The sequence below is a fragment of the Acanthaster planci genome, linkage group LG03 (assembly GCF_054643075.1).
Source record: "Acanthaster planci isolate LZ-2023a linkage group LG03, COTS_SCS, whole genome shotgun sequence".
Classification (NCBI taxonomy): Eukaryota; Metazoa; Echinodermata; class Asteroidea; order Valvatida; family Acanthasteridae; genus Acanthaster; species Acanthaster planci.
In genome coordinates, this window is record NC_141779.1 from 13,568,223 (window position 1) to 13,591,968 (window position 23,746).

General features: G+C 39.5%; 1 protein-coding gene across 7 annotated transcripts in view; it reads left to right on the plus strand.

Annotated features, from left to right (window-relative positions):
- The window catches only part of LOC110990663 (uncharacterized), a 79,461-nt gene that overhangs the window by 42,175 nt on the left and 13,540 nt on the right, over positions 1 to 23,746 (plus strand). For all 7 annotated transcript variants that reach the window (XM_022255747.2, XM_087134879.1, XM_087134878.1 and 4 more), the window contains 3 exons: positions 7,187 to 7,256; positions 20,586 to 22,456; positions 22,902 to 23,171. In XM_022255747.2, the coding sequence (XP_022111439.2) occupies positions 7,187 to 7,256; positions 20,586 to 22,456; positions 22,902 to 23,171 (2,211 nt within the window). The remainder of the gene's footprint in view (positions 1 to 7,186; positions 7,257 to 20,585; positions 22,457 to 22,901; positions 23,172 to 23,746) is intronic.

A 23,746-nucleotide genomic window follows, 5' to 3' on the forward strand; every position in this document is an offset into this window, starting at 1 on the left:
AAAGAAAACCACAAAACAAAAACACACCAAATGGAATAAAAATTTGAACCGGAAAACAATAGAACTAACAAGCATTCAGCCAAAGACAGGCATGAATGGGGAGCCACTAACAAATCTGAGAAACTGTCATAAACAAACTTACACCAAACAAAATAATACAAACAAAATATTTGGGTCAGGGAAAGCAAAAGTAAATTAATGTACTTAGAGGTATGCATTCCTGCATGTATTTTAACAAGGACAAACAAACAGTGAAAACGAATAAGCAGGAGAAACACCAGTATTGATGTATGAATATCAAGGTTAGGGTTGGGGTAAGGGTTATTGTTGGTCAGGGTTAGGGTTGGTTTGGGTTAAGGTTAACTGATGGGGATGCTGAGGTACTGAAAAGAAGAGGTGGTGGATAAAACAGTGTTACAGATGAATTTACCGACTGCGAGTGACATGCATCAACCTTTGTTTTAGAGGAATTGAAGCTCAATCTACATGGATTTTGTATGGACCATTCTCAAAAGTCTGTAAATGTCAGTCTGTATATTTCATGATGTTTGTCCATGTCAACTCATACACTGTGTGACACGGAATGAGCAAGACGACAAAACACATTCGAAAGGGAACCCTGTGAAGAATGTCATTAGCAAAGAGTTTAAACAAGAGCACTTCGTTTGAGGGACACATATGTCATGATGTTTGTCCATGTCTACTCATACACTGTGTGACACGGAATGAGCAAGACGACAAAACACATTCGAAAGGGAACCCTGTGAAGAATGTCATTAGCAAAGAGTTTAAACAAGAACACTTCGTTTGAGGGACACATATGTCATGATGTTTGTCCATGTCTACTCATACACTGTGTGACACGGAATGAGCAAGATGACAAAACACATTCGAAAGGGAACCCTGTGAAGAATGTCATTAGCAAAGAGTTTAAACAAGAACACTTTGTTTGAGGGACACACTGGATGTGAAATCCATGTACATGTATGTACCGGTACCTGTATGATTCACTAACTTCATTTTCTTCTGATAGTGTCAACACCTGCGTAGTGTTGGATTGGGGGACACATGTACATCATATCAAAGCAGTTTTAAAGATCAGTCATGTTGCTTTTATTCAAAAAGGTTATTAAACAGGGTGTTGGTCATCATTACCCATATAATGACTCATGTGGCAGCTTCTCTTTGCATTTATAAAAAAATCTTCATTTGGGAAGTTCAGTTCCACCGTTCCCCTCGAGTTTCTTGACTTCCTCACTGGTCATTCTCAGCAAATGACTGCAACAATCTGCCCGAATTTTATTGGGACCTTACTTTGGTTCAAATTGGGATGATTCAACTGTATCATACATGGATGATTCATTGTTGACATTACCTTGACTTGCCTGGTCAACATTGTGGATGTAAAAGCAATTTCAAGTCACTCTCCTTGTCTGGCCTCTTTTAATTTACAGTTAAGTTCGAGCAAGCACAGCGCTCATGCACGCAGGTGTGTTCACTCCAAAGTAATGAGACAGTCGTATAATTGTAGAGCTGTAGTTTGGCGTCATCAAAACAGCCTTCTGTTGGATGCTCCCAACGACTTTTGTTTTCATTTGCCTGATATGAAGGAGAAATTCAACCCAGAGCTTTTGACGTCAGTAGCAATCTTTATTGAGTTTTTTACAAAATAGATTGTTTTAAATTTAATAAATTTCATAAAAAGTGAAATTGTGAATTACATGTACCAATGTGACTGATCTTTAAGACCTATGACCCCAACCCATGTACATGTACCACTTGTAACCAATGTGGATGCAGGTGTTGCAGTGCATGACATGTACAAGCAACTACAGGTACACATGTAATTGGTTGAGCACTGGGCTTTAATTTGAATTTTAATTCATTATTTATTCAGCTACAAATACAGTATTATAAAAAAAAATGGTAGAAATTGTGTTTGTTGGCTCTGGCTGAACCTCACAAAATCCAACAGGTTCATGTATTTGTCTATGTACTTGTACATGCGGGTTACTATAGCAAACCTGATAAACTCCAACAGAATGAGCCCGTCGGAGTTTTAGTGATATGGTATGGATGGGTCTATGCAGTATAGGATGACTTACACTGAACAGTACCAAACCTGACGAAATCAAGCATAGTCCAACGAGTGGTACAGCAAGCCAGACACTGCACACAGTGACCAGTGTGTGTCCCAACTCACACAGAATCTGACACCATCTCCCTGGGCCTTTCATCCCAAGTCTCACAAAATTCAACAAGTTCCTCAGGTACGGTACCAAACCTGCCAAAACCTCACAAAACCTGCTGTTGGAGTATGGCAGGTTTGGGCAGTTAGGGTTAAATGTTGAAACAAGACACTGGAACATATATACATGTACCGTACATGTATGTTACATGTGCACATGAGAGAGTTTTCAAACCACGTGTACAGGGACCAGGTTATATACTGGTCCGTGTATTTCTGGTTGTTGCATGTTCAAGCTAGTGGCTCAAACATGTAAAATGAAGATAGAAGGAGGCCAAGGGCGAATCCAGGGGAGCTATGGGGGCCATGCTGTCCAAAAAGAGGAGTTTTTTTTTAAAAACAAGAAAAAGAAATTCGATTTTTCTCAGTGAATCTGTGTGGCAATTCTTAATGAATCTATATGTGCACAATGATCAGTTACATGTACTTACAGGGAGGGACAATAATTATCCAGACCTGGTCAAGTTTTCTATTTCTTTCTTTGATTATTGGGTTTTAATGTTTTATTAGCAGGTTCCACAAGATTCCAACTTCATTCATGCAGTTTTCATACTCTTCCTCATCAAGCCCTGATATGAGATTCCTGTATAAAAAAAAAACAGAACTGATTCTTTATACATGTACATGTACCTTTGATATTTTAGTGCTGTGAACAGAGGGCTTTTACAGGAACTGTTGCCGAGCATCAAAACAGTGTCATCGCCCTGAGAGAACATCCTGCCAACAACATTTTAATCAAAGTTCATAGGCAGCGTCTTCCAAATGCACTTGTAATCGTACATGCATGCACCTGCCACAGGGGCAATTGGATAACTTTCCCAAAGGGGTCTAGATGGATGTGTTCTGCTTTTCTGCCCGGCTTCTGAAGGTACATGTACATGTATACTGCTCACATTCATTTAGAACTCTACCTTCAGTTTAATATACATGTACAGGTACATGTACATTGCCATTTTTCAGAGGAAAAATATATCCAGGGGCATTTTTTTATCTCCCCTTTCGTTGTTTGCTACTGTACATGTAATAAAAGCTGGATTTATATCCACCCCAAGAGGCTGGGAAGGAGGTTTTATCAAATGTTCGATATTCAATACTGGTGTTAAGCATGCGCTTATGACGTGTCTACTGCTTTTTCAAGGACATGGCTCATCTAAAGTATGGGACTCACAGAAACTGACAAAAATTCACTGAAGGTCTGCTTTTATTGCATAGTTAGAATACTGTTGAGGGTATTCAGTTTCAGTGTATTGCAGAAATCAAGTGGAAAAGTGGAAAAAGCAGTCTCATTTTGTTTTTGATCCAGCTCCACAGAGCAGTGACTTAGGCTTGATTAAAAACACTTTATTAAGGGCATGAATTTAGTGGTTTTAGTTGTAACATTATATTGACTAACATTTCTTATCTCAATAAAATACACATACACTTGTACAGATGTAAAAGGTTGATGTACATGTACACTGATACTTTACCATGTTAAACCATGGAGGAAGGACACAGAAGGAGTTTGAACTGCCTGGGCTATAACATCTGGCCAATTACTGCTTTCTGGCATGTCCGTTACGTCCATAGCCAGAGCGCAGTGAATGCTTGCTACGCACCATCTGTTTCACAACCATAAGCCCCTTTTGTAGTCTGTGATAATTGCCTCAATTGTTTTAGTCTGCATCCTTAAAACGTTGTGCACTGCAGTTTAGGAAGTTGAATATTCATGCCATCAATGGTGCTTGGTATGATCTGGAAACAATATCAAATTTACTGCATGTTGCAGTTGCTTGTATAAGGCTGTGCGCCCTTAATGTTCACGTGCAGTCATTGTCCTTATCGAATGCTTTCTTCTGGAGTTATTTTGGGAATGAATAGCCAAGTTGTTTTCAAGATATTGTGTTTGATTTGAATATTTTTAATACGCCATTTATACATAAGGTATTTCATGAGATCTCTTGAGCACTCCTTGTGATGAAATAGTGCATTTTTTTGTTATGAACTTAACTGTCCAGTGGTGGTCAACATGTTGGCCATTTTTAGCTAAATTTGTACAAAGACTTTCAAAATCTGATGTTTTGGAGAGACAAAATTACAAACACTGCATGGATAATGGAGCAGCGTATCAAAGTAAAAAGTTTATTCATGGTGACAAAAGTAGATTTTTCGCTCTCTATGTCCTGGTCATGGTGATAAGTTGTAGTTAATTGCAAACAAAACACACAAAATATTGCCAGGATATTACTGGTCCCACTTGTACGGCTAAGCTGCAGGCAGTAATCAGGCATTTTTGGAATGTTTACTATTTGTCTGACCGGGCGGCAATGCTCATTGAGCACTTTGAAGTGCCAGAGTTTAACTCCTTCTGTGTCCTTCCTCTATGGTTAAACTCTGAAGTAGGCAATTAAAATGAAGTAAAATTAAATCATGATTATTAATCCTTCACATCAAATACAGAATCCAAAAAGCTGATTTAAATCGAAACAAGTGGACATATGAACATAAAATTCTTGCCAATCCAGATTTTGTGTAACTCATGTCCATTCATACTTCTTTAATACTAGGAAGTGGAAGGCTCACAGAGGGGGGATTTGCTGTTTAAAATGTGCAAAACCTGCAAAAATTTCCAATCAGTCAAAAAATTTCAAAAATTGAAACGTTTTTGTCTTTTTACCCCCCAAAATTAAATATTTTGATTGAAATCAGTGATTTTTTTCAAGAAATCATTTGATTTAAATAGGGTATTTAAATCAAGGTGATTTAAATCAGACAACCCTGTGTATACACTGTAAGAGAACATTTCTAAGCAAATGTTTACTTGCTTCATTTATTGTGGGGTAAAAGATTTTTAGTGACACTTGTAGTTGCCATACCAACACCATGCCCATCTCACCCGTAGCCCAACTTTGATGTCAGCTATATTGAGGGTTAATTTTTGCGACTGATCCATTTGCACCTTGTGAAATCCCCACTCATCCATGTTACAGTACATGTGCAGTATGGCAGTATGACTTGTGACACTCTCTTTTGTCACTCACTGAGGGATGAAACAACTGGCAGAGCAGGTTGCCATGGCAATCTGATGGCAGATTGTCTTCTTGCACGGCCGTCCCATATGCCTCAAGTATGTTGAAGAGCCCAGTTTGTTGCTCACACGGCCTGCTAAATGCTGGTAGCAGTAATTGGAAATTCCATTTACTGCTTGTTTTGGGCCCTCCTATGTATACGAGTCACTGTTGATTAGGGAAGTCAGACAGGCAGCCAACAATTTAGGCTGCTTATGCTGCATCTGACAGTGAACGTGTTGGGTTGCATCTGTAAATTACCGTAGTTGCCTGAATGTTCATAATTTCCAACTTCTGAGATGTTAACTATTTCTTCCTAAGGTAAGTTTTTCTTACTGTGTGTACATGTAGGTAAGATGGAGGTGAAACCATTTGTGCAACGTAAGGCTCAGCGTTTGTACACTTACTGTACATGTACCTGTTGAGGGGTAAATCTTACTTGTGGTTAGAATTGGTTGGGTATAAAATATCCTGTGAAATCTTCCAATATGATAAGTTGTCATTTTGTGTAAGAAAGAGTAGTATACATACTGTGTGATATACATGTACACATGTTGCATGAACTTTTTGAACTTTCCAGTTTTTACTCAGCTCTCAGAATGGGGATGTAGCATTGGCAAAGATTGTCATTATTTCTATATTTTTTTGGAGGTGGTTACAGGACATTTACAAGTGAACGTGTGACCCAAAATGGAAGAGGGCCAAAATTCATCTGGTGGAGTAAAATGTTGCCTCTCTGGGCACTCAACTAACGGTGGATGTTATTCAGTGGTTATTACATGTATACATACGTGTATACATGTTCACCCTTATGTACATGTAAGAGCTGATAATTTGTGCTTGAACCCCTCACTACATGTACCCCCAAATCCTACAAAATGAATCAGCTGGTTTATTTGGGAAGGTTTTGATGGATTCAAGACTGACGTGTACCTGTACTGTATATGTACCAGACATAGCCCTGCAGCTCCTTTCACTTTTCATGTGTGCATGTACATGTACATGTAGTGGTCCCAGGCTTTGTTTGAAGTACTCGCACTGGTACATGTAAAAAGAAATGTGCCTTTGGTTGATTACATGTACACCCATGTTACAGTCTCAAGAATTTAGGAAGTTTATTGTTTGCAAATACATACTGTACATGTACATGCCCATGTACAGTATGTATTTGGTTTAGAGGAAAAAGTGGATATTACCTTCCTGAGGAGTTGAATGTTGAAGTTCAATTCATGCCTTCACAAATTCATTTGTTTGAAAAAATGTCCCAGATAACCACGGTACCAGAAATGGACCTATAAAAAGTTACATTTGAATGGGCTGACTTTTTTTTAAAGTGCATTGTGCATGTGCGAGGGATCAACCCTTAAATTAAAAACATTCCAAATTTACTTTTTTTTTTGCCTCTATTTATTCCTATGGGCTTTTTCAATATGAAGTGCTTTCTCAAGCCTTCATCTTCTACATGTGGAGTAATGGATGTCAAATAGTCTGTCGGATTCTCATACATTGTACACTGTATATCAGTTTTTGAAAATTCTGGTAGACCGTAGCAGTGGGCATACTCTCATGCAGTGCAGATAGCCTGGACACAGCTCATAACAGCTATGTATGGTTCAGGCTTCAAGTGCGGTAATTGCTGGCGTGGAGGTTACTTGATAATGTCGCTCACAGACTGTCATATCATCAGTGTACTGGGATTAAATTTGTTTTATGTCTACAATTGCGTGAAATCATTTCCCACTCCTCGTTCATGATGTCCACTGACGTCTTCAATTATTGAGCCAATACAGATTAACCATCACGATACTACTCAGTGTGCTCAGTCGTCAGTGATTCCTGGCTTTGGAGACTAAGCCAGACATTGACGTCGTCTTGCCTTGCTTCTCTGCAGATTTCCAGTACTGAAAACCAAGAAGACGGTACCTCGGCCAACAGAGCAGCTGACAAGACACCGGAAAAAGGTAGGTCAGAATTTCACAATCTTCCTTCTCTCCAGTAAAAGGGCAATTGTTCACTTACATTAACTGCAACACTTTTAGCCTAGGGCATTTTTCAAAAAGCTATTTTTAGATTTTCTCTACCTTTGAGATACATGTACTAGTAATTTGCATTTGATGTGTTTTGATTGTGGGACAATTCTCAGCCTCTCTTGAGATCTTTAAGAGTTTGGAGCCCCTGGGGCTCAAAGTACCAAATGTACTCAAATGACACACTCCTTCAAGAGCAAGCTTAGCATTTTGGATTGCACTTTTTTTCTTTGATGGGTTGGTCACCTCATTCAAAATGTTCATGTCACCATGGTCACTGAATGAACCACAGCAGGACACTGACTAGGTTATCTTTAAATTGAATATATCATCAGCCATACAAATTGAATGGGGTGGGACTTGAACCTGTGATCTTAAGGCCATGACAGCGTTCCTCTACCAGCTGAGAGCTACAAGCATGTGCAACGCTTATCTGTCCCTGTATCACTATTAATGGTTTTTACTTCACTCAAAAAGCAGTTTTCAGGGAGTGGCCAAATAGAAATGGACATGTCTTCTCCTTAAAAACGGGATCCTCCTCTTTTTATGTCTGTAATTTGCAGAGCAGATCAGGAGTAAAAAGCAGTTTTTAAAATTTTTTGATTTATTTTTTTTAAGTTGATTTGTAAACTCTGATACAGTATAGGACTCTACATGTATGAACCCAATATGACACAGCTTGCAGCAATTCATGCATTCATGCAAACATTTTTGTCTATTGTGGAATTCCCGTTGGAGAAGGAAAAAAGCTTGTATTGATCGCATGTGCCCTTGATCTGTGGTGAGAAATTCCCCAAAGGGAGATGTACGTAGTACCAATAACAAGCGGTCATAGTCCGGTGGATACTGATATCAGTTCCTTCGTTATTGAGTTGAACAGGGCCTGTGGCGTGTGTGCGCTGTGTCCATGTGTGTACGGTACATGTGTACATGTACATGTGTGCACGGTACAGGCACAGTGTACTTGTGCATCACCGTGTCTTAATTGCTCAAACTATCAAATGTTCAGGACAGGTGTGCCAAAGTCTTCATGAATTGCCAGCCTAACATGCTCTCATTTATCACAGCAGATGATAGAATCAGCTTTTGACATTTGATAGATGACAGTTTGTAGTGTTCTGTAGACCATTCTTTTTGACAGCATTTCACCAGTATTAGTTGTAAATGTACTTTGATAATGCATTGGTACCAAGTGTATGCTGAATGTAATTTGTTTTGAGAATTCTTATTATGAAGCATAATTGCTGTACATGTTGCTGTTACAGCGTGTGTGCTGCATACTTTGTAAATCTTACAGACTCCTAATTATGACGTATAACAAAAAGCAATTAAGCTGTCAACTCTTACTAAAAAAAAACCTCATGTTGAATAGCTCCCATAAAATCCATGCCAAGATTTTGTATGACTGACATTACAAGCTTGTGGGTGGCTCTGGTGTGTTGTGTACTTCATTAGTGCATATTTTACGTAGAAAATACTAATTTTTGTAAACATTACATACTGAGAAATTCAACCCTGAAGACTAAAAAAAATGAAGCACAGCAACACTTAATACATGTATGCTTGCCAGCGTACTAAACTAAAGGTTTCTTAAAAGAATTTGTCTAGACTTACATGTACATGTGACTTCAGCCTTCCACTCTTCTTTTGAAAGAGATGTCTGCACATCCCTCTAAAAGAAAACTGCTGTTCCCTTTTAGGAATAGGTTCATGTACAAGTACATGTATGAATATGGGCAGAAGAAAAGGTAGTCAAAGACAGAAAAGGAGCACAAGAAGATATTATCGTGGTTTATACGCAGAGAGAAGAAAAAGATTTGCTTCCATTCCTTGCCAACCTCTTTGCTCTGAGTGATGCATGCTGCCGCCAGAATGTTGACCCACCAACTGTCAGTTGGAATATTTAACCAACAAATGACTTTTGCCATGATGCGTTGGAGAGAGGTGCAGTAATGGCTTATAGACGTGCTTGAACAGTAAAATTGTGTACATTTCTGGCAGCAGAAGGGGACTTGTCAGTGTGTACATTAACCAGTGTGCCGTAAGTTGGATCAGCCTTTAGCTGAGATCTCCACAGCGAAAATATGAACAACACCCAATGTATTCCTACATGTACGTGTACTGGTGCTCGGCCGTCATTCCAAAAAAAAAAAGCCCTCAGTCCTCACTAAATGTGAATTTTTCTATATGTAAAGTTCATTAACAGGATTTGATGTTTATTAGGGAAAATTACATAAAAACAAGCGTGTACATGTATATGTTTGCTCCAGCTACAGCTACATGTACTTGTGTTCTTGTACCTTTACCACCCGACCAGCAATTTTTGGCAAGACTGGTTTGATTTTGACCTTCTATACTGGCTTCTGCCATTTACATCTTGAGATTTGGGACTGTAGTTGGAAACTTCAAATAAGGGGAATAAATATGCGCTTTGCTAGTCTTAAGGAGAGTGGACGCGACAAATGCCAGAGCCACAGGCTTGGGCATTATCGGCATTCAGTCTCCTGAGGAGTAGGGCTTAAACCTGAATTTAAGACTGGCCATGCAAGCACATATTTATTTCCATTCATAAGTACCTGTTTTAAATAGTCAGAGAATCAAAAGAAGTCTATATGTGATGGATTTCCGACGATTTTGTACAAAAATATTACTTTTATTTTCTCGAACACCCCAGTTCATTTTATGGTATATTCCTTTTGTAAGTTGTCCAAAAGAATTTCCTTATATGGACTTGGTGTGCGTGTGATGAGCCGCGTGCTCACAGACTCTTGCCCGATCAGAATCGATTAAAAGTGTCTCTCATCCAGGTGCCAGCGCATGATTTATGCAGCGGGCTTTATTGCTCCTCAATGGGCATTATCAAATGTTAATAGATGATCAAGTTGCACATTGTTGAATAAGGAAACTGTTTGAGGTACAGTATTTATGAATGAGGCTTCTTCTATAGGTGACTCTAGTGTTCACTTGCCACGCTTGCATAGTTTTTGTAATTCCAACTTTAACAATCACAGAGTTCTGAGGATCGGTAAACTCATCCACGGCAGTTACCGGAGACCCGACAAAGGTAGACTTTCCTTCAAGTCTCTGCATTATTTCACTGTAGTCCAGTTGAGAATGCCTAACCTGAACGTTCTGCATGAGTCCTGAAAATGTGATTCATGCATCTTGGAATACATGTACTGTAGCTAGAGATGTTTGTCTTTTAGTCATAAAAATTGTCATACGCTAGCACAAGTACCGGTACATGTATATGTACTGTTTTAAAATGCCAGAGTGAACGTCCTGTACATGTACCTGTATACATGTACAGTAGATTTGTAACACTTGATAGTGGAAGTTTATATAGTATATAGGTATATACATGTAGTATTGGAACCAAATAATGCGTATTTGTTGTTTTTCTCTGCAAAATAGTATTTAAATGTAACCCCTCAAAACTGTTTCACTTTCTTGCTACCTACATGTAAGAAAACTCAGGAATTATTCACCTGACACAGAAAGGAAATGAGTTTCGGTTTTGAAGAACATTTAATTTAATACGATGAACCAAATCATTTGGTAAAACCAGCTGATGTTATCACACGATTTAATGGTTGTGAACAAACACACAGTGATTAAATTGTCTTTGGCTCATGCAGAATTGCTATGTGGATCTCCAGGGTTAATATAAAGTTCTTGCTTCTGTACAAATGTACTTGGAAAAATCACTGAGGGAAGACATGTACCGCAATCGCTGAACCATCATTAGAGGACTCAGAAATCAATTTAAGAGTGTGCTGCATTGTATATTCAAGAAAGGTTGACATAGTGCAAACCTGTTATATAGCAATCACATTTACATTTAGCACTAAATCATCGCAGAGTGTACCTTCTCCATGCTGTCACAACCAAATCTTTCCAAATTGTGCCACTTTATGGAAAACCAAGATTGTTGAGAAAATTTCATTAGACCTGACTTGCATTAGTCTCACAGTCCCTGGATGCTTTCCTGCGTGTGTCGCGTACATGTACATGTAGTTATGATGTCACCATGTGAGCCAGTAATAGAGTTTGTTGGGAGATGATTTTTCAGGGGCATGCTATATTGTAAATTTCTTCTATTGATGGCGTTTGGCGCTGTGACCACATCCATCAACACCTACATGTACCAGTAGGTTTGCGGGATTGGGCAAAATATGTGTACATGTAGAAAAAGGTACATACAGTGTATATAGGGCCGAGCTCTTGTAATTTTACACTGGTCTTGATACCAAGCCAATAAGTTGGGCTGATTTGGCCAATTTTCATTTAGGAAAGACACCCTGGCACAGCATACAGGAATCTTCATCAGTAAGAATGCAGTCACATGGGGAGATTGGGAAGTGCAATCACAGGCCGTGGGCGAAATGCGACAGTATCAATTATTGGGCGCCAGTCAAACTGATACAATCCTCAAACATGAGCCAAAAAACTTGAAACCTCATAAAGAGTCCAAGTATTAGCTTAGGGCACGGCAAACTTCACGTGCTGGGTCTCGATTACAATTTTAATGGGCTTCTTCTGGGGAAACAGTCGTAGAAGGTGCTCATCCTGTGCCCTTACTCAATTGTTGCTTGGCAGCTGGCAAGCCTCGTAAAGCTTAAGGCTGTGAGCGCTGCAGCGACTAATGTCTAGACTTGCTTAAGACTGTCTCTCCATATTCTGAGCCAGTTTAATCCACTGTGGGAGTTACTGTTAGAGCTTGCAAGAAAAGTCAGCAACTGGAGCAAAAGAGAGTTTTGCACAAGTCAACATATGATACTCTGTGCATGTACATGTAGCCTACATTGTATGTAATTCTTTTGGGCATTCCTTTCTTCTTGTGTAGTTGAGAAAACTTAACAAGATCCTCTATTTTTCACCTGAACTGCGAATGCTATTTGAAACTGGATATGTGTTCATGGATTCCATAACTGTTCCTGTCCTCTTGCCACACATAACCCGGACCCCAAAATGCTATTAAACCTGTTTTTTTTGGGGGGGGATCTTGTGTGGACCTTGCTTAATTCACACAGGGCTTCACACATTCTGTATCATGTGGACACCTGCTTTGATATCAGCCCCACACAAAGATGGCAAGGTTGGCACAGCCCAACACAACTTGCATGCTCTCACATTCATAGAATGAATGGTATTCAAAGAACATGCATGCCATAGGACCTGCAGCATTATCTGGAAACTAATATTGCACTCTGTGCCTGTATACCCCAAAAATGCAGATGGAAATTCCTCTTTATTAAGCACATTTGTAACATGATGAACCTTCATAATTAAGTACAAGGTGTTGTTTCAATATTACAATGTAGAACAAGGTACATGTAGCAATAGTGTAACACAACAATATAACAATGTAGATTTACAGAAGGGCCTGTACCATATGATGTACCTTATATGTTTCAGCCTGTTATTACAACTTCAACAAATTGTTTTTTGTTCATGGCTGTCATTAAGCTTGCTCCATTACTTTTCATATACATGTATGTGGTATTGTGATAAAAGGCTTATTAAGTTTTTGCTGTGTTGCTACCGGAGATGTAGTTGTAGAATTGTACTGCATCTGTCTTCTGCTCATTCATCAGGTTTGCTTTGTCAAGGAGCAAGCCTGTACTCCCCCCGAAGATGAAAAAAAAATCATTTACTACTCTTTTGGTTGCCATTATGACATTTCTGTTTTCTTATCTAGTGTTGATGCCAAGCCAGTCTGTATTTATAATATTGATTAATGGAAGTGATTTTTACACCTTCAAAGAATCTCAAAGCACAGAAGAGGAAGAAAATTGCTGCAGGCTTGAAGGTCAGCTTTGTGGTAGAATAAAAGCTTTGGTTTCCTTTGTTGTGTCCTGCTCTGCTCACAGAATTCTCAAGAATATAAATGTGAACTGTGATGTCATTGGCGATGGTGCTTGTTCCTTTGGGCAAGGCACGAGCTGCCATTGAGGGTACCGTAGTTTGGTTGCGTAAACCAAGATATTCTCAGAGAGTCAATAACTCACAGTGGTTTAGGGGAAGAACAGTTTCACCGTAAATTTGATATTTATGAATGCAGACACTGAGACTGAATTAAACACATGCATACATCTTTGAGTATCAATTGTGCCATGCTTGAAGTGACGTACCGGTAACGCATTTTGCTGCGACAGTATATGAGTTGACATACATGTATACATGTACACAGATCTTGTGCACAGAGAATTTAGGCATATGGTACATGTACGTCACTTGGTGGTGCAATGCATCAAATTTTTGTGTTGCCTCTAGCGTTGAACCTGGAGTCCCAGCTCAATGATGAAAATCATTTTATGACAATCATTGTCTGTCATTAACTCACGTAAGCTGAAGTAGTCAGCTTTGTTATCTGAGGTTCAAAAGTAATGCAGATTTTTCAAAAAAAGGCACTGACTTTCCTTTCGCCCATCAGCCTCTGATGAATACTGGTATCAGATGCTATTAATTCATTTGGAGACATAAACCAGGGCTATTCATTAGCAGACCTCCCATTAGTGCCATCTGAAGTTACTCTTGCTGTTCATCAGCCCATGAGAGCCGAGAAAGCAACACCTGCATTGTGGCATGGGTCGCAGTGCCATTAACAACACGCCACCAATCAAGTCTACTCGTATTCGACTTCCATTCTGAGTGCAGAATATATTAAAACTTTCATTAGGGCCTCTTGGCAGCAAAGTACACTTACGGGAGGGAGATACCAGAAACTATTGGACATGTGTAACTTGAGTGGGTGCGATATATTAGTCGTAATATTACACATACATGTATTACATGGTCATGGTCCATGGTCCAGATAGTACTTTGTTTCAGACAAAAGCAAAGGGAGAAAAATTAGATACATGTGGTCTGCAAGTTTGGCATTTGAGGATATCCTCATTTACACTGTCATATCCACAGCTTTTTAATCTATGGCCATTCCCATCAACCCCAACCCCTTGTACCTGTATGTGGCTGTGTTTATATAAAACGTGAATCACAATTTTCGATATCTCTCCTTCCTTTGTTGCCCATTCATCTTGTATTGTCTGTGAAAGTTTGCCCATTTGTACAAAACCCCTCTGAATAAACCACGTGTCTGATACACATGTACATGTATATATATTTTTCTGTTTTTGAATGTTGACATGTGCATCTGTTTCTGAATGAAGGAATACATGGATGCCATTGATGAATTCCTTCCTCCAAGTCTTCTCTTGCCTCCTCAGTTTGCCCACCCTTAGGGCTGTGCCGAATATTCAAATTCTGAATATTCGATGGATTGTCTAATACTCTAATATTATTTTTCAAATTTGAATATTTTTTATATCATGAAAAGGAAGGGAAACTTTTTTGTTTTTGAATAAGAAAAATTGCACCATGGAGGCTTGTTTCAAGCAGATTCAAATGAAACTAGAGGAACGTGGTTGTGAAAAACCGCTGCATTGTTTAAGAACTTTTTGTTTGTTATCTTTAAGGGAAAATGTGTTTGAAATTCTCACTACAATCCCCAGGCAAAGCACTGGTAAAATCAACAAAAGTGCGTAGTGAAAAAAAAAAGTGTAAAAAACCTAGAATTCAAACTGCAACTTTAATCTCACGCCACGTGACTCCTGATGACGTCACCATGACAATTTTATTTTGACAGCCTCACAAGTTCATGGACTACCTATGCTCCCAATGCAAAAATAGTAAGATGTGAGAGTTTACCAGTCTTCGACTTCATAGAAACATGCACAAAATATATGGAGAAAACTGAAGCTTTAAAGTCATGTTACGTGATTTGCGTTTATACTGAAAAAAAAATCTATATTTGTAATCGAACAAAGACGAAAAAACCCGATTTTTCTTTCGTTCTCATAGTAATTCTCAGCCGATGTTCAGGACTACCCGCATTAAGATCAATAATATTGCGTAGGAAAAAAACGTGTACAAAACCTATGGAGAAAACTGCAACTTTAATCTCATGTTACACGACCCCTGATAATGTCATTTTGATGAATTTTCTTTGGGAGCTTCTTTTTAATAGGGACTTCAAGTGTACATTGAAGAAAATAATTCAGAATGACCAAAGTGCCAAAGACAGGCTGTTGAAAAACGTGTACAAAACCTATGGGGGAAGATTAAATATCCAAAAATCAATTTAAAAGTAGGTGATGACGTCATCATGACGTCCTAAATTTATGAAAACACTTTCATGAGGATCTTTGTTGTCTGTAATGACGTCTTTTATTTACAGTAATTGTTGTATCAGGGTGTTTGTTGGCTATCACTTTGATAGCAATCAAACATCGCTAAGGTTTCAAAATAGTGGCTTGATAACGTGTACAATGTCAATGGGCCATAAACTCGTTTGCAGAGACACTGCTCCTTTAAGTTCATGTCTCGTGATTTGCACTTAAACTGAGCAATTTTATGAAATACTACTTCATATTTGGACTCTTAGGCATATTTCAAATCAAATAACACATCGTAAAGTACCCGATTTCTTTTTCCTTCTTATAGTAATCTTGAGCCGAAGTAAATGATTACTCGTTCACTAGTGTCAAGTAGAAAAACGTGTACAAAACCAATTGGGAAAAATACAATATTCAAAAATCAATATAAAATAAGGTGATGACGTCATTCATTTTCAATAAATCTTGCCTCAGGGTCTTTGTTGTCTGTAACTTTGATGATGATCAAACATTGAAAAATATTGAAAAATCAATAGCAAATCACATGATGACATCATCATGACATCAGTTATTTACAATAATTCTTATACCAGGGTCTTTTTTGGCTGTCACTTTGATAGCGATCAAACTTTGCGAAGGTTTCAAAATAGTGCCTTGAAAACGTGTACAAAGACAATGGGCTGAAATAAATATTGAAAAATCAGTAGTAAAATCACATGATGACGTCATCATTCCTTTAGAATAATTCTTGCATGAGGGTCTTTGTTGGCTATCACTTTGACAGCCATCAAACATTGTGAAGGTTTCAAACTAGTGGCTTGAAAACTTGTACAAAGTCAATGGGAAAAATTAAATATTCAAAATTCAAAAAGAAATCACGTGATAACGTCATCATCACAAATTTCTTCTCGGATAATTGCTTAAAGGTCTGTCAAGTTTAAAAATGTCTGCCAAGTTTAAAGTGGATCAGATTTAGTAAACTGCCAAAGTCGACTGGTGGAAGGATTCGGGCTGGAAAAAAAAATTAATTAGAAAAGCAATAGCTGTTTCAGCTGGCTTGCCGAAACAGCTAAAAGGTCAGAAATATTACAAAGATTTAAATCAAAAAGTAAATTATTCATTAAAAAATTTTAAAGAATAGAAATTTTCAACAGGGCAAGGAGTCTTGTTTATCTCGTCAATCATGCTAAATCATGGAGATAGTCCTAGATGTGAAAAGTTATTCTATCGATCATAATGTACAATTGTGTGTGCTGCAACTGATTTTGTACATGGTTTGATCATCAACAGTCTGCTGGTCGGGGCGACTGAATATTCGGTCAAATTGAAGGTGGAATATTCGAATGGTAAATTATTCGAATTGACTCAGCCCTACCCACCCTCCACTGTTGTATGGTACCAAGATTAATGGGTAATTCCAGAATTAGGGGTCCAAAAGCGTGACATTTTTGTGTCCCTGTTACATCCGACCTTTGTTATTTGACAAGGAAATATCACCAGAATTGATTTCAAACACTTACTATTTGTTTGGCAGGTACATGTAATTTGCATTAATTCATCACTCTTGGAAATTATAAATGTGTTATGAACTTACAAAATCATATGTCAGATGTGACAGGGACACAAAAACTTGACCCCTTTCTGGAATTAGCCTAATTCTATGTATTTTCTTCTCTATCCAGATTCGGAATAATTGGAAGTCGAGTGGGGAAGTTTAATTCCATATACACAGTTGCTGCAAAGCGTTCGCTTTGCTAGACAAAACACCCTCCACGGGGCCGCCATCATGTGTATGTCCACCCCAAATTGCTCTTTTCCCTCCCATTCATCAACCCCCCCCCCGGAACAGTGTGTGTACATGTACATGTAGTTGTGCTTCAGAATCTGACAGGCAAGTCTTCAGATTAAACCGCAATTGCTTTCTGGTTATGCCCATTATGTACAGTGTATATACATGTACACACCTGTACATGTCTGTACATGTGTGCATAAGGTATTGTGCATGTGTACATTTGGTACATACATGTACATGTACTTGCACACTCCGGGCAAACAGATTCACCCTTCAAGAGACACCACTCGTGTACATTTTGAACTGTCTCTGCTTTCATCCAGTGCATCATGTGGGAAGGGAATTAATTAATTATTGCTGAACAAGGGAAAATACCACTCTAACCTGGCATCAGAATCTGAAGTGAAGACTGTCTTTGTGGAAGAACATCCTGGAGTGCCTTTTTTTTAAAGATTGCCCGATTGAAATGAACACTCAGAATTCGGTGATTTAACTCTGGTGCGCAGCTGTTGTCTGCTTGCTTGACAAACTGGTCGGTGCTTTTGAACTGAAATCTAATTTGTCAATTTGCGTGGCACCAGTGAGTTTGAGGGATGGCAGATGCAAGACAAATGAACTCGTTTAGGAGTAGATGAGTATAAAATGACCATTTTATGTGGCTAGTTTCCACTTTGGAGAGTTTAAGAATAAATGGATTTAGAAATTCTTTGGAGAAACAGTTGATTTTAATGGTTCTGCTCTCAGTAATGATTGTGCCAAAATGATTTCTGACCAACTTGGAGTAGGACAATAAACTTGAAGAGTTTTGAGGCAGAGTTTGAGAACGATGCAGTATGCCCTTTGACCTACCATTTTACAGGCTTTGCTTGAGCTTACAAACCCTTCCTGAATATTTTTTATGCCTTGGAAATAATTTATTTGCAGAGTTTGCAAAATACACGTACAGTGTACATTTACATTCATGTGCATGTACATGTGTATGGAGATGTACACACTTACTGTATTTGCACACACAGAAGTGTGCTTAGCGTCAAGATTCACAGTTCATGTACATGTATTATCATGGCTAAGGACGTATACTTTTAAAATAAAACATATTTCACAAACCAAAATTTGACATCTTAAATGAAAGGTTTGTCAGTACATATAGAGTGTAGAATATTGGATATGTGAATGTTTTGTCATCAAGTGAAAAATTGGACATGTAATTAACAATGTTCTTTCAATTCAAGGTACATGTAGTTTCACCTTAAAGTGAACTGATTGCATTTTGTTTCATAGAAATGTTGCTAACCTCCATTATCATATATATTCAAGAAATATCACCAAATCTCACTGGTTGTCGTATGTTGCATTGTATACATTGTAGGTATTATTGCATTTGTAAGTTATACTGTCATGCAAGCATATACATGTACGTATCTCAATTTATCAAATACACTGTACTGGTACATGCACATGTATCTCATTTATGAGAAATGTGAGCGTGTGACCAATTTTGTATATTCTTTATGCATCCATTCTGAAGTGTCAGCGTAGTCGTTGCTATTTCACTCTCACCTGAATTAAGTTAACAACATTGTGGCTTTGTACCTGTATTTCCTGAATGTCTGAAAAAGCATGCACAAAAGGAGGCAGAGAAAAGAGGTAAAAAGAAATTGTTGTAAATCATCTGAGTGTGAAATATGCCCGCAGGTACTGACTTGGAAAAGGGAAGGGGGGGGAATTCGTAGGGAACAAGAGTTGTTTTCGGCCGGCAAGCAACAAAAAATGCAGGTGGATGAAGAACATGGCTTAGGTATCACTGTGGGATATGCTGACATTTAATTCGTATGGCTGCACAGCAAGGGAGCTGTCCTGAGAGAGACAAGAGCTCCTTATTTCTTGTTTCGCCTGCCCAACAGTTTCCAACCATCCATCACAAAGATGATTAAATCACGACGCGGTGTGCTGGACAACCAGTGTACATGTACGTGATCTGGCCATGATTCCAAACCCTGCCTTCCCTTTTTTCCTCCCCCCCCCCGACATTTTGCTGCCTCAGTTAGTAGCATGCCGAATCAATTTGTTAGCTCTTTATCCTCCCCGGCTCATTTGGCACTGTTGGCTATTAGGTTGATCCATGAATCGTGTCTGTGCACTATACTTTGTGGTGCAAAGCCAGGGGTCTACGTTGGCCAGACGTTGCTTTGGTAAAAATATTCATTTGGCATTTATTGGTGGGAGAAGAGACAAGACTATTTATCTTTGTCGAGATGTGGAGAAAGTACAGTCTTTTGTCTGGAATTTCTCATAAAACTGAAAGTTGTTTTTATACATACATGTATACCATGCAGGAGTATTTGGGTACATGTAAGGCTGAAGTACCTTGATAAGCTTTAGCTCTTGTAAGATGCTTAATTTTTCTCCTAGATTAGGAGCTCTCTTTGGTTATGCATAAGCCATAAAACACAATTCAGTGGAAGTCTCACCCCTTGGAAGAGGTTAAAGTCTAAGAAACACTACTGGTCTACATTTAACATGTACTTGAACAGGACTGAGACAACCAATTGTAAATGTGTACAGATGGTAATACTAGGCAATAGTATGGGTAAGTTGTAAAAGTCATAATACCAAAACTGTTAGAATGTACTGGCATGAGGAAGCAACTTGAGAAAGTCATCCAATTTATGGACAAAGTAGCCTTTTCTCTAAAAAGATCTGTGTTCCTGCCAGAGACTACTACAGGGTAGCATGTGTTGAGTTACTGTTTTGTTGGTAATCAAGCTTCACTCCTTTTTTGCTGTATTTTATCAGCAGGTGGAGTGTTGTTTGTCTCTAAAATAAACTGAAATGAGAAATGAACTCCAGCTAAAATTTCCACAAACGACCCTTCTTTTTTTATCAAATACCAGACAATAGATCTATTTATCAAATCTACAAATTGCAAAAGTGGTGGTACATGTACGGTGGATGTGTAGATAAGCAAGATACACATGCAGGTATGATTCTCCTGTATCAAGACACTTTCCCTTTAACAGTAATGTACAGGTTTCATCAGTCAAGCCAAATAGATTTGCTCTTTAGTGAAATTCTACTCTACCGGGAACAGAGTAACTTAAGCCATGCAGCGTTTGTGATGATTTGGAGTAGCCTGTGAAAACTCTGGCACACCTTAGTTGATTTGAACACAGAACTGTGAACTGATTTATCACCAGCTCAGCCAGTGATTAGTTGAGGGCAGATCTTTCAAAATGGTAAATGAAGCTGTTTATTATGCACATACATGTATTTTTTTGTTCGTTTTGTTTGTAGAGCCTCTTGTTCGCACTGACAGTGCTCAGTCTGACAGTAGTGGCTTTGCCGATGAAGTCATGGACTCAACAATTACCCCCACTTCAACCCGAATTGACGATTGCAGTGGTTCTCCTCAGCAAGACAACAAGGAAAGGAATGGCAGTGGGCCGGAAATGGGCAACAAACTCATCCAGACCAGCTTTGATGACTTTGGAGTGCTGGAAAGCTTTGAGTGGGAAGAGGGTGCTCAGGAAACTGGAGATGCTATCTCAGGACAAACTGCCAAGTCATCTTTCGAGGAGGACAAGAATTCGATGTCTGAGCAGTCATCAGTTATATCCAGCGCGGAGAGGATTGCACGTTCACGGAAGTCCTTTCGGGAGTCTAGGAGCAGCTATGATCGGATGGGCAGCACTTTCAGTGGGATAAGCATTTCCAGTCTGGAGGACTCACCATTTGACGGAGAAGGCCCCCCACTTCCGATCAAGACTGTTCCTGTCCCCCGGCAGCGGTCTGGAACCTATCCCACTACCTCTGAGAAACAGGAGGTTGCCCCAGGCCCCAAAACGGTGGTAGAGATCCTGACCACACTGCAGGAGAACATCAAGCAGGCCACGGAGGCAAAGAAATTCATCGAAGACCAAGAGGCTGGAAATGCAATCAAAAAGAGACCCACCTTGTCCAAGATGAAATCTGTGGATTTTGACTACTTCCCTCTGGATGACATTCATGTTCCAAGCTTAATGGAGTCTGTGGAGGCGATCCTTGGCCATTCTAATGAAGTTTCCAATTCCATAACTGATGAAGCAGAGAACCAGAATCTTACTGTTGTTTTTAATTCCCCAGAGGATTCTAAGGCACCGTCATCAGTGTCAGTGGCTGAAAATGGAGTTGCAGAAGAGATCTGTAGTTGTAGATCCAGTCCAAAGCTCCTTAAGCGGAAGTCAAGCCAGATCATCATGATTCCCACACTACCTTGTCTGGATGAGGAGAAAACTCCGGTGCATTCAAGACACTCGAGTGTTACTGACAGCCAGCATGCTGTGCCCAAGCAGAATTCCTCCGGCCATTGTGCAGATGCAGACAAGGTCTCAGAGACAACAGACAATCAGATTCCGGCCAACTTGTCTCCCAATGCAAGGTTGGAGGAGCCAATTCTCACGGACACTATGAGCGATACGGATACCCCAGTGAGCATGGTGGCCAATGTGGACAGTGTAGGGGATGTAGGGGACTTGGAGGAGGAGATGCTGTACTTGGAGCATGTCGAGAGTCTTCTGCAGGAGCAGGGAAGGCTCCTGGAAGGAGTCTCCCCACCGAGATCCCATGCAAGACCAAAGATCCAAGAGGAACAGGCCCTGCTCCATGAGGAGGTTGTGGTGTCCCAATCAGAAGCTACCTCTGAGTCCTATCAAGCTGCTCACTCAGCGTCTGAGCCATTGGACCAATTTGTTACAACTGTAGAAGTTTTTTCATCCGTAGCTGATCAACCATTCCATAAACACTCCGGAGCATATCTGAGTTCACACTCAGTAGGTGATAAAGAAGATATTGTCAACACCACCGTCATTCCAAAGACTTTGTGCCCAGTGCAACCCACTGATATGCACAGAACTTCTCTGCCGACCAAGCTTGTTGAATCCTCTGTATATCTTTATTTGTCACCGAGGCGGTCAGTCGGTGATGTTCCAGTGGTTCCCAGTAGCATTGCTGCAAATGAAGACAATGTTTTGGATACCGAAAAGCTATGCAACTGTTCCAAAGCTGAGTCAGCCCCCCATCGATATCGGACTTCTTTTGAGCTGGATCTGGACACTGAGAGTCCTAAAGAAACTTGTAATAAAAAGTCGCAAAATTCAACAGAAAGTATAACCAGAATCAAACCAGAGGTAGGGAAACTGTTTCTGAGCAGATTTTCTCATATTGTTGACGGTCAATTTTTTTTGTCTTTCTACACAAAGTTTTGTTCAAGCAAGTGCGTTTGGCCAGAATCTGAAATGCATAACATGAAAATTAATTCAAAAGAGGACATTGAAATATCACTTCTGTGAACTGTTTGTATTGGGACAGTGTAGACTCTGTTGCCACTCTGGTCAGTTGGAAATACATTGTACATATACATTGCCACACAGATTACTTTCAAATATACATGTATGCTTGAGAGTGATTGTTCTTCCTGTTAGTCGTCATTCAGTCCTTGCAAATGTATGTCAGTTCTTTAACTTTAAAGAAATGTTATAGTTGGCTTTTTTTTTAACAGGATTTAACACTGGGTAATTTTTTTACTGAGGATCATCCCTGTTGTATCACATGAGTCATTGGGGTCTTTTGTAGGATGACCTTCATGACATGAAGCTCCTCCAGAGGGCATTATTCAAGTACAAGCAGGACCTGTGTGAATTAGAGAGCCTGGCAGAGCGGCTGTATGCCCGCCACCTTGACGAAGATGGGGAGACAGAGTTTGTTGGGGCGATGACGGAACGGGAGAGGGCGGAGCTGGACTCCGTGCGCAGTCTGCGCCGTCAGGTCCTGGAGGAGGTAGAGATCATGGAGGGCCGTCTGTCGCAGCGGATGACGGTGGCCGTCGCTAGGGTCAACTCCCCGGTAAGAACCTGCTTGCCCAGATTGTGGTTAACAGGAGCCAGCACTGTAGCCATTTAACCCTCCTATGCAAAGATACATTCTTGACACAGTTGTCATATCAGTCAAAATCAGTCAAATTTCCCATATGTGTCTGTGTACTGGGGGAAATCAAGTGGAAGGCATTTTTGACTGTTTTTGACGGTTAAAACAGACGGAGGGTTAAAACCTAATTTGGTGGAGTTTCAGAGTTCGAAGTTTTAGAGGTTAATGAGTTTTTCCTTTTAGAGAAACCACTTCAGTTTAACTTGCCCAATAAACTCAAGTCAACTTACAACAAGGTGCCAACTTTTTTTACTTAGTAACTGTAGCCACTTTAAATCATTTCAGGATCCTGTTTATTTGTTAATGGAATTACCAAGGTTTTACCATAGCTCAATAAAACCCTTTTCAATTCAGTATCCTCATTAACCCTTTCAAAGAACTCATGTGTTGAAGGGTGTTAAATGGCATAGATAAAGTATTCTGATTGCTTTGGTATTTCAAAAACAGAACCAAACGCTTTTACCTTACATAATCAAGATTATCTTCGCAGAGCC